Raw genomic sequence first — 12,682 nt, 5'->3', positions numbered from 1 at the left:
TTCATATTCACTTCCCGTTCACACCATGCAACCAAAAGTAATATTGCACTTTTCTTTGAAAACTCTGAAAAGAAAAATTACTCCATTTGTTAAGTTTTTTGTCATTTTTCTGATATCGTATGTATGTATATATATATATATATATATATATAATATATGTGGTGTGAAAATTAATGGGAACAAGACGTAATTTTTAGTTAGTTGATTCCAGATGTACAGCTGTTTCCTTCCATTTCAAGTATTGCCTAAAAATATATTGTTTGTTTTGAGAGGTTTTGTGTATTAGGTAATTTATATTTGTTGCTTCTAGTGTAAGTGATATTCTTGTAATTCCATTAATAAATTTATAAAAGTAAAATATGGATTTAATTCCTAAGAAAAGAAGCAAGATAATAACACTGAATGAACATACTCGTATGACTCAAGACAGTTAGCAGCAGAGTGTAAGGTTAGTCTAAATGTAGTTAAGATAATTAGATAAAATCTTGAGACAGGTACAGTTTCACCCAAATGAATAGATTTCTGTGGAAGAAAATGTTAAATCACCTTAAAAGATAATACTATTTTTCCTCAATAAAATTAAAAATAAAATTAAATTAATCCTCAGAAAAATAGTTTTGAGATACAAAAAGACTTAGAATCAGCTGGTGTGAAAATTGATGATTCTACTGTACGCAGAAGACTTCTGGAAAGTGATTGCAAGGCACAAAGGCCTATAAAAAAAATTTCTTATGAACGTTATGAAGAAAAAAAGGCTCCTTTGGTTCAAAAAATACAGAAACTGGAGTGCTGAGACTTTGAGAAAAGTCCTTTTCTCTGACAAAAGTCATTTCTAGTTCAGGGCATGCATAATCATGTCACATGTGCAAAAAAGCGATGATGGTTTCTCCAAAACAGTTCAAAAAAGTACCATCTTTTAAAGAAGATGTTTTGGGGCTGCTGCAGCTACTTTGAATCTAAAACTTTAGTGCCCATCTCTGGGATGATGAACACTGAAAAGTAATCTCATTATTGAAAAATAGGACTCTACTAGAACTTAAAAAACTTTTAGATTTATTTGGAGTGGAAATGCTGTTTTTCAACAACATTTTGCTCTCTGCCACTCCTAAAAGAAAGTTAAGCATTTCATGTCTCAAAAAGGGATTCAGTATTTGGACTGGCCTGGAAATTCACCAGATCAGAACCCAGTTGAAAATTTGTGGGCAATTGTGAAGAAAAGAAAAACACTACCAAAGGGAAGATGATTTGTCCTGTGATAAAGGTGTGGTTTCACAATCAAGAAATTAAAGAAATATTTAAAAACTTAGATTCAATGCTTAAAAAAAATTGAAATGTCTATTAAGGAGCGAGGAGTATGTATTAAATACTGTAATAAACCTTACATTCATAAATTTCATTATTTTTAAAAATATACTCTAACATTAAGTTATACAAGACTATATATACAAGACTATATATATAAAATTTAAATATCGGTTATATCTTTTTTTCAAATTTAAAATCATTGGTATTCAAAATGAACTGAACTTCAAAAAATATTGAATTTTATTTTTTATGTGTAATTTTTCATGTTTTCGTAGTTTTTTCTCTAAGTATATTATTGATAAAAAGTAAAAATAAATTTGTAATTAATATTTTTACCATTTAGAATATTGGAAGAAGAAAAAATGGTTTTTAAAAAACTCATTTTGAGTGACTTCACTTAAACAACATTTTTTCATGGTTGCATGTACATGGGTGGGTTGTCAAGGTGTTCATATATATGTCAAGTATCAGCCTTCTAGACTAACAGTAGTATCATAAAGTTATAACAAAAGTAGTGCTGAAGTACCATTTCAGTGGTACTTCAGCACAATATTGATGCATGTCCGTGTCAAAGGGCAAAATAATCATTTCATTTGTTACACACAATTTCTTTCAACTGATAAATTTATTATTACATGTTTAAACATTTTTAAATCTTACTTTTTGAATAAACGAAGATGACAGTGTGTGTGTGTGTGTGTGTGTGTGTGTGTGTGTGTGTGTGTGTGTGTGTGTGTGGTAGTGTGCGTGTGTGTGTGTGTGTGTGTGTGTGTGTGTGTGTGTGTGTGTGTGTGTGTGTGTGTGTGTGTGTGTGTGGCCTTTTAGTTAGAATTTTTATATTTTCATCATTAATTAAAATTGCAGTATCTGCTGATCATGTCTTTCTCAAAATGTACAGATTATTTTTGTTTTATAGTTAACTAGCAGCTACATTACAGTTATAATTTGTTGCGCAACATTTCACTATAAGCTTAATATGTCTTCTGCTAATTAGTTTTAAATTGATGTTTACTGGTCATTACTGATTTTTAGTTTACTTTTGATTTAAAACAAAAAAGTTATTTCAGTACAGTAGAAAGAAATCTATTTTTATGTATATAAAAAAGCATACTGACAGTTTACTTAATTAATTTCTTTTAACTTGAAAATAAGGTCAGGTATGAACTGACAAGTATTTTTTAAATAGATTTAATTGATGAACTATAACTGAATTAAATGAAGCAAAAAGTAGAACAATAAAGTGTGATTGTTTGACAAGATGACAAACAATAGATGTTTATTACTTGTTTTTCTTCTTTTTCTTTAGTTACTTAACCTAATTATTCGTTAGTTATCAAGTTATTTTATATTATTTATTTATAATAATATTGCCAATCTTGGTGGCAGAGCAGTAGTGTTGCAATTTTTCATCCAGAGGTCCTCGGTTTTAATCCTGGTCAGCCATATTTTTCATATGCTACAAATTTGTAATTCTCTTAGCACAAAATAACTAAAAGGAGTCGATGCCATCATCTCAAAAAAAAGAAATAAAACCATCTCATTATAACTGATGTAATTTTTAAAAATATTGTGAACATTTTTTGATTTTAAAAATGATTAGATACATATAGAAAAAGGTAACCTCTCTATAACTACTATAAAAATCAGGAAGCTAGATGAAATTGCAGTAGAAAATCAGGAAAAGTAAGTTCTAGTATGGAAAGCAGCGAGATAACAATGTAGACTACCATTTGTTTTTAAACGTGAGCTTTAAGTTTTTAATGAAAAATTTAAGAATCAAATGACAGAGAAAAATTAGATATGGAGGTCTACGTATTGTAATGTCTTTTAGATGAAATTAAAAGTAGATTACTTTGAACTGACATAGATTCAAAAAAATTTTTTTTTCTTTGTAGTAAAATTATTTTCTTTGTAGCTACCAAAATTCCTGTTACTTTTATAGCAGGAATAGAAAATGCTTTAAAATTTGGTGTTACTTAGGTTTTCATGAAGTCAAACAATTCATTTATTGTCAAAAAATCTATTTAGTTGTGTTTAGCTGTAGTTGATATAATAAACTAAAAGTGCAGTAATTTCAAACTTAATTAAACTCATCTCTCCAAAAGATGTTAATAATATGTACTTCAATCAATTATGCAGGCATCAACATGAATTTCTTCAGTGTTTGATGCATTTGTAATGAATATATGTTTTTCAACTTATTCAATATTGTATGTGGGTTATTAAAAATAACCCACATAACCTCCTCCGTAACCAAATGTTCTTGGATTGTTGATATCTCATTTAGTTTTTGTAATATTGTTATTTGAGTGCAACATGTTTAAGTGTTAGTAGTGATTTTTATAATGTGCGATTTTTAGGAGCAACAATACAATGTAAAATTTTGTGTGAAACTGGGAAAGACGTTTACAGAAATGTTTCAACTTTTGAAACAAGTTTACAGAGATAATGCTCTGAGTCTTACGCAATGTTAGGAATGGTCTTCATGATTTAAAAATGGTTGATAGTTGATTAAAGATGATCCTTGACCAGGAAGGCCTTCGACTTAACTGATGACACCCGCATTCAGAAAATCAATGATGTGGTGCGTACAAATTGCTGATTGACTGTCAAAAAAAATTGACGTACAAAAATTACAAAAACTTGCATCTCCAACTTGCAGTTGGATCATGCCATGAAATTATTACTGAAAAATTGAACATGCATAGAGTTGCAGGAAAATTTGTTCTTCGTTTGATGACTGAACAGCAGAAAGAACATTGAGTGGATGTTTGTCAACAACATCTTCTTGAACAAGCTGATGATGATCTGGTCATACATTCATGCAAAGGATCATAACAGGAGACAAAAGCTGGTTTATGACTACGACATTGCGACAAAAGTTCAATCATTGCAATGGATTGGCAAATGATCTCCATGCCTCCATTGATGTCAGTCTTGATTCAATGTCAAAGTGATACTTTCTTTTTTTTGATTTTAATGGAATTAAGCATTTTGAATTCTTGCATCAAGGTGAAATGGTGAACTGTGTGTACTATCAAAGTGTTTTACAATGGTTATGTGAAAAAATCCACAAAAAGAGACTGAAAGTTGTGGCAAGACAACTTGAGGAAGGAACCATGAGTTGTCTCGTGGATACACCCGCATGGCCAGATTTTTCAATTCATCAGTTCTGTGCCAAAAAATCAGATGACTGTCCTCCCTCAGCCTTGCTTCTCTCCAGACCTGGCTCCTTGCGATTTTTTTGTATTTCTGAAATTAAAATCGGTGATGAAAGGACGCCGTTTTGAAACTATTGATGATATTAAAGCAAATTCGTCACAGACCTTAAAGGTCATTTCAAATGAAGCTCTTCAGGACTGTTTTGTGAAGTGGAAACACTGCTGGAAGTGTGTGAATAGGGGATGGAAGTTCTTTGAACGGGAATAGGACTAATAATATGTAAAATTAATAATAAAGATTAAAAAAATAAAGTATGGTTATTTTCTGAGCAGACCTTGTTCTACCTTTTTTGAACTTTTTTTGTTGAATTTACCATATTGAAATAGAATCTTGCTATAAAAATATAACAAACAAATAAATTGATCATCTAATAATAATATTTTAAAATAAACTTTTATTTTACTACAAAATTAAGAAAGTATTCAATGACATTTAATTAATCCCCTCACTGCTTAGGAATGGTTGACTTGTATCTAGGAAAGACCAATCATCCACTTGAATAATAAACATATTGTTTTTATGTAATTCTTGAATAAGAAACATATTGTTTTTATATAATTCTTGATCGTGATGAAATGTGGTTAAATCTAATAACTGACTTGTGTAAGAATAATGATAATAAATAAAATATGTGATTAAACAGATTAAAAAAGCAAGTTGTTTAAAATATTTTAATAATTTTTGGTACAAAATTAATTTTTATAATACTTTAATACCATTTAAAATGCCATTTTGTTTTTAATTTATACTTTGAGCAGTTGTGATTTAATTTTTACATCGTTTTATGTTCTTGTAAATGTGTGGTTCATTTTTTCTTAACATTACCATGTTATTTTTAAGTTAGTCAGTAAAACAGAGATTGTAGATTTTGAATTAATAATTTATTTCAGGTTTGTTATGAAATATGAATGTTGTGAGATTAGTTATTTTGTCATCTTTCATAGGTTAGTTGTTTTTATGAATCCTTAATTTTAAATAACATTTTATAAGTTATCTATCGTAGAATGGTGATCTTTTGAATTAGTTGAAATTATGAATTTATGTTTAAAATTAATTACATGTATGTTGATTTACAATATCTCAGTACAGCTGGATTTTATTAAAAAACAAAAAAAAACTAGTCTATTAACTTTATAACTGAGTATTAATCTTTGTTGTTAAAGAGTAATGTATTTTTAATTTGGTATACCAGTTCTGTATTGTTTTTGTTTAATTAGTTGTCTAATTGATTTGATGTCCTTGACCAATCTTATTATACCATAATTATTATCGAAAATATTTAATTGACTTTTTGAGTATGTAATCTGTTTTTTGAAAATTACAGTATTAGATAGTAAGGAATTTTAATACTGTAATCTGTATTTACCAGGTTTATAATGTATTACTTATCTAAAATGTCATCATATATCCATTTACCTCAATTTCCAATATAAAAATAACAAATTACTACATTCATTATCTAAAATCCCTAAAATTAACATTTTTCATTCATATCTCCATAAAAATAGAACACTACAAAGAAGCAACTTATATCTCATTTGAATTATTTCATCGAGGCCTATATTTTGATACAAGTAGCTCTAATAAATTCTGTCACTTCCCAAGATAGCAGATAACTTTAAATATCAATAACACATTCACCCCTAGCTGCCTGCCAAGCAGCCCTATTAAGTTACACTGCCTGCCTGGGGATTGCAGCCGACGTAGGAATGGAAAAAGCTTTCATGTCAATAATAACAATCCAACTAAGACAGCTTATTTATTTTGACAGCTTCAAAAACCACCAACATGCAAGCTTGTTTTCATCCATTACAAACCTACATCTAGTAGGGTCTGGATTATGTCTAACAATAGAAAAATGGATGTCACCTAACCAGTAACTTGAGTTCTAAGATAGCTTGTGTAGCTGTGGATACAAATTTCTTACAATAATTATGAATCCATATCTAGTGGACCAGGAAGCATCCCAAACCGTAGAATGAACAGATGAAACAAATTGTCATCAGTTTTCAATACAGAGTCCCGTTTTTTCAGAACAATAATTATAATATTAAAATTATTTCTACTATTATTATTATTGTGACATTCTTCACATTCTACAAAATTCATTTATCTTCTAGTAACAGTTAGGGTTAAGCCTGTTGTTACTATGTAAATATAAATAATATAAATATATAAATAATAATAATTATTATTTTATCATCATTATCATTGTTATTGTTAATATTATCATTGCAACATTATAAACATTAATATTATTACCATTATCATTATCAATAGTATTGTTTTTCCTTACAATCATTACATAAAAAGCGCAATTTCTATAGCCATAAAAATAATACCTCCTTTATGGAGGAATCTTACTAGTACAGGTAGATAATTACAATTATTAAAACTGTGCATTTTTTAAGCAACAGACTCGGAACCAAATTCAATAAATAAATAAATAATGAAAATTGCATTCTAGCAGTTTGTATTAATTTGTTGGGATTAATAAAAAAAATTATTTCCATTTATAATTTTTTTTTTCTCCTTTATAGCAGAGATTTTGGCTTTCTACAGAACTAAACTTTTTTTATTTCAATATTTATTAAAAATAAAATTTTTAAATTGTTAATCTTTAATTTAAAAAAGAAATTAATTATGTTTTCAGTAAATTTTTTGTTATTAGAAAAAATCCATTCTATAGAAGCAGAGATCTCTAAAATGGAGACTGAAAAAAATATAAAAAGCAATAAGAGGATATCTTTAATCGATTTTAATAAAGTACTTTTTTTATCAATTTAACATCAAATTGTTTTTAAGAATAATTTGATTTATTATTAAAATATATTATTAATATATATATATTTATTAAATTTCTTGTTTAATGTCTGCCATGTTTGAAGAAGAATTGTAGATTATCTTTCACTTACTGTAATTGAAATTTTTTTTTAAGTGAGCCTGCCTTAATGATCTTGCTTTAATAATTTTATCTCAGGGATTAGTGATAATTATTCTCTTTTATGATATATCCATCATTGTAATAATTAAAGTTCTACTACTACTTTTTATGTACTGTATTTAGATAGTAATTTTATAATTAATGCACATCCAGTTTGCTTTATTATTAGAGAAAAAACTTTATTTTGATATATTTGAAAAACCTGTTGTCTTTTGAAGGTTTTTTTTTATAACGCATCATATAATAAAATCAAGAATTTCTTTTGTATATCAAACTACTATAGCGTTATGTTAATTTTTTTGAGGATTATACTGCTGCATATAAATTAGGGAAGGTCAACTTCTCATAGATAGCAGTTGTTACTTTTGCTTTCTAATTTAATTTTTCATCATGTCATTTATCAATAAAGGCTCTATAATTATATGTGAATATTGATATTAAAAACTTTTCATTCTCAGAGAAATGTTATGTCATAAATATTCAGTATTTGATGAGAGTAAAATAATTAGTTTGGTTTGAAAGATGTAGTACATTGGGATTTATATTTACTCAGAAATTAATAAAAATTAGAGAATTATATCACAGTGATTAATTAACTAATTTAATTTATTTTTAGAAGTTTCTTTCATTCAAGACATTTATGCTCTACATAAATTAATGTACAGTGAGATAATATATAATTAACATAATAAATTGCATATGAACAAAATTAATTTATCGCTTTTGTAATATTTATTATTGATTATTAGGTTTTTTAATTTACTTGTTATTCATTCAGAAAAAAATAATAAAATTGTGTTTGACAGATAACATTTCTGATTAATCTGATTAAAAATTTATATAACAGATTGATAGAAGATTTATTGATGTGATTGATGAATGTGGTTCCAGTCTTTAAAAAAAACATGTAAAAAACTTTCTTTTGTTCTTTTGTTTTTTACATTTTTACAATTTTTATTCAGTTCCTGAGCACTTTGTACCTTTCTACATTGTACCGTATATGTTGTTTTTGTCAAATTTTAGTGTGTTCAATTTTTTATTATTCAAGTTTTTTGAACGTTGAGGTTTTTTTGTAAGTGAAAGATTTGCATTTTGTGTCTATGTGTGATCTATTTTTATTAAGTAGTTTGGGAATCTTGATAACATTTATGTAATAATTAGATTTTTGATTTTTTTTATTACAGTAGAATGTACTTTTAATCTGCAATGTGTCATGATTAAATTATTATTATTATGAGAATTTGGGGCTGTGTTCTGGAAATGGACTGTGGCACGGATTCATTAGTGTTGCTACCCAACAACTCTCCCGATCTTTTCTTATCACAGACATCATTCTCATTCGAAGTGATGATGAGCGCACTAGATTTCTTAAAGGAATTCGAGTACAGCTCCAATGAATCAGTAGTTTCAGAGAGACTGATGCTGATATTTTCATCATTGTCGCATTCTATGAGACTTCAGTTCCAAACTGGAAACATTTCACATTATCCACAACTGTGCATATTACAGGTTACACTGTAGATGCAGTTGGACCAGTTTCGTTGAGAGATAGGGGAGATCTAGTACTGTATCTAGATGTTCAAAGCTTACAGAGATCGATTGGTGCCGTATCATCGGCTAACTATGTAAACAGGAATAGGCAAGGAGTAACTATGTATTCCTGGCGATCGGAGCAGATAAGTGGGAATACCTTCCTGCAATTGAACATTTAATATCTGTTGGACAAGATGTCAAATTCAAGGAGATTAGAATATATTTCTAATCTGCACTGTGTGATGATTAGGTGTCTTGTTCTTCTAGAGATATATTTAGAAGCACATAATTGAGTAAATTATTTATTGAAAAATGTTTAACTAAAAAAAACTGTAACTTGTAAATTTCAAAAAAAATAATTCCATTATATGTGATTTCTTTTCTAAATATTTTAAACTTATGTAATATGCATATTGATTATTATATATACATTGTTATAATATTAATAACAGTTATGTTTTGTTTTAATTTTTAGGAGCCAATCAAAGGCTTCTTATTTGGCTCATCGTGTTCCAAGAGATAGAGAACGAGGTGTACCTAATTTTGAGGGAAGTTACAAACGCACCATGTCACCTTCTGGTGGTCAACTGACAATTGAAAACCAAGGTATGTAATTATTTTAGGTCATATTTTGTGTAACTAATCTACTATTACTATTTCAGAACATCTTTGTAAGTGTAACTCTAGTAGCAAGTTTGCTACTGGAATTACAGTGTCATTTCAGTACTGGCTAAAAAAAATTGGTTGTTGACACAAGGAAATTATATAAATCCAGTTTCTTCTATTAAAAACATTTTGTACCAAATGAACAACTCAAAAAGTAACAAAATAGCTCTTATTTAGGGAAAGTTAAACATTTTGCTTCGAATTAACTGTTAACTTTTTTTAGAACTGTTAATATAAAAAAATTAACCTACATTGCCATGTGGAAAGGTCAAACAAAAGGTTTTGAACATTTTATAAAATGTGTTTTCATGTGAATTTTATATCATAACTCTAAATTTTCTCAGTTTATAAATACTGTCTGTCCTCTTTTAATTGTGTACTTACCAACATCTTTAGTAGGGTTGTAGTGTCTTAGCCTTTCATCTGGATGATCCTGAGTTTGTATCATTTTTCATTTGCAACAAAATTATATCTTCCCATGGACAAGCTTTGAGCTCATATGGTAAATTATTCATCAACCAAAAAAAAAAATAAAAACTAAAAAAAAAATATAACATCATAATCATTACAATAATCAAAATGATTTATCACAGTAATTTATCATAAATGATAAATGATGTGTTTTTTTAAATATATAATTATAATTGTGATAATCATTTCTGATTATTTTCTTTTGTATTTTTTGTTATAATTTTTTATTATCTTTATCAAATTATTGTTTTATTATGTTAATTATCTTCTGATATTTTAAATTATAAGTACTTATTTTACTTTAGGAGATTTGATTTACCTTAGGTAAATCAGGTTACCTAAGAACAGATTAAAGGTAACAGGTTGGAAATAGATTTCTTTTACTGATATTTTGATTCCTAAATATTAAACTTGTATACAGTAGAATAGAAAATCTTATTATTTTATAAAAATATTTTAATTTGACTACTCGATTATTATTACTAAATCTTACTAGTATAACATGTCAGACACTTACTATCTTGTAAAAAACTTAATAACAAACACATTAGTTGTCCTTAATATTAAGAACTATTTAAGTTCTCCTTAATGTTATACTTTTGAAAATGAAATTACTGTGTTTTTAGTAAATTCTTTAATTTTTTTCAACAAAACTAGAATATGTGAGGAAATAATATGCTAAATAGAGTTATTAAAGAAGAATAGCAAACAAAAACACTTAAAAATCATTATCATTCTTCACTAGCTAGTTCATATGGAAAGTTTAATTAGTTAGGAATTTTTTTTTCAGTTCAGTTAAATGGTGAAGGATGTTTCTTTTATTAGTTTTAATTTCATAATATCTCTGTCTCTCTTAAGATTAGTTTTTATTGTTATCAAACTCATATAAGGGGTATGCATTAGATTTTAGTGTCTGGGTTGAAGGTTCTAGAAGCTCAAACTGTTTTTAATCTAACTTTACACTTTTCACTGGAATTGTGTGAAGTGATATCTTATTTTTTTGTAGTTTTTATTTTAATTTTATAAATACCAGTAGAAATACATGGTTTTTACTTTCTTGTAAATATATTTATTTATTATTTAAAAATGGTTTACTTCATAACTTTGAACTAGAAAATTACTCTCATTTTAATAATAAAAATAAATTATATTTATAAACTAATCTCACAAAATTACTAAACATTTAATTTATATAAAACAATTTTGTTATCACTGCACATTTTAAAAGTTTGCAGTAACCTTAAAGCTGTCTGACAATTTGTATGTAGCTTGTTTTGTAATAGGAAAAAATGTATATTTCATTATCAGAAGAGAAAACGAAAACAAAAGGAGTCACCCAATTCTTTCTCTTCAAATAAGAATCAAACAACATTAAATAAATCTGATTGACATCAAACATAAATCTTTATAAAATCAGATTAGTTAATGTACTTCATTTATCACTTTGACCTATCTGCATTAATGAATTTTTGTTTTATAACATATTTATTTTTAAAGTTTGTATGTATTAAATTATATTAAACATAATGATTTATTCCAATTGTTAATTACTAGCTAAAATATATATTTTAGCTAGTTGAAGTACTGATACCTATTTTTTATGTGAACAAATTCAGAGTTCTCAAGCTCTCTCTTCTTAATGTTTGTCACTTTTGAAGCTGAAGGAAAACCTTTTTTACAAATTTTGACAGTATTTCAAATTATCAGTAACCAAATTGCTTAGTCAAGTAATTAGAAATATTCTGCCTGTAAACTAAATACATAAATAATTGCTGTTCAATGTAATTTTTTTCCTTTGTATGTTTTTTAAAAATCTTAACATGTTTCCAGGATTTCAGAAATAAAAAATTTAAATACAAAATTTCTATCACATTTCATCCACTTAAGGGATTTAGAGGGAAATCCTGAAAAATATTTAAATTAAAATTTGTAGTTAGTTCCAAGGTTTTTATTTCTACTGAAAGTGTAAGAAATATCCATGGAAATAATCAATGTACGAGGTTTGTTCAGAAAGTAACCAAACATTTTAAATTAAGCGCCAATGGAGATATTTAATGACATGCAGTTGGCAGTACTGTGTACCGCATAACCTGCTTTGTCACCAAATATTCTTGAATTGTTGGTATCTCGTTAAATTTTTGTGTTATTTGAATGCAACATGTTTAAGTGTTAGTAGCAATCTTTGTAATGTGCGATTTTCGGGAGCAACGATACAACGTAAAATTTTGCGTGAAATTGGGGAAAACTTTTACAGAAACATTTCAACTTTTAAAACGTGCTTACGGAGATGATGCTCTGAGTCTTCTGCAATGTTAGAAATGGTCTTCATGATTTAAAAGTGGTCGACAATCTATTAAAGATGATCCTTGACCAGGAGGGCGTTCGACTCAACTGTTGACACCCGCATTCAGAAATTCAACGATAGGTGCGTACAAATCACCAGTTGACTGTCAGAAAACTTGCAGAAGAGGTTAGCATCTTAGTTGGATCATGCCATAACATTACAACTAAAAAATTGAACATGCATAGAGTTGAAGCAAT

General features: G+C 27.6%; 1 protein-coding gene across 2 annotated transcripts in view; it reads left to right on the top strand.

The window, feature by feature from the left end:
- Shrm (shroom) overlaps positions 1–12,682 on the top strand; it is an 844,325-nt gene that overhangs the window by 809,412 nt on the left and 22,231 nt on the right. For both annotated transcript variants that reach the window (XM_075373296.1, XM_075373295.1), the window contains exon 10: positions 9,480–9,610. In XM_075373296.1, the coding sequence (XP_075229411.1) occupies positions 9,480–9,610 (131 nt within the window). The remainder of the gene's footprint in view (positions 1–9,479; positions 9,611–12,682) is intronic.

Source organism: Lycorma delicatula, chromosome 8, assembly GCF_047948215.1.
Source record: "Lycorma delicatula isolate Av1 chromosome 8, ASM4794821v1, whole genome shotgun sequence".
NCBI lineage: Eukaryota > Metazoa > Arthropoda > Insecta > Hemiptera > Fulgoridae > Lycorma > Lycorma delicatula.
This window is presented reverse-complemented; position numbering and strand designations above follow the sequence as displayed.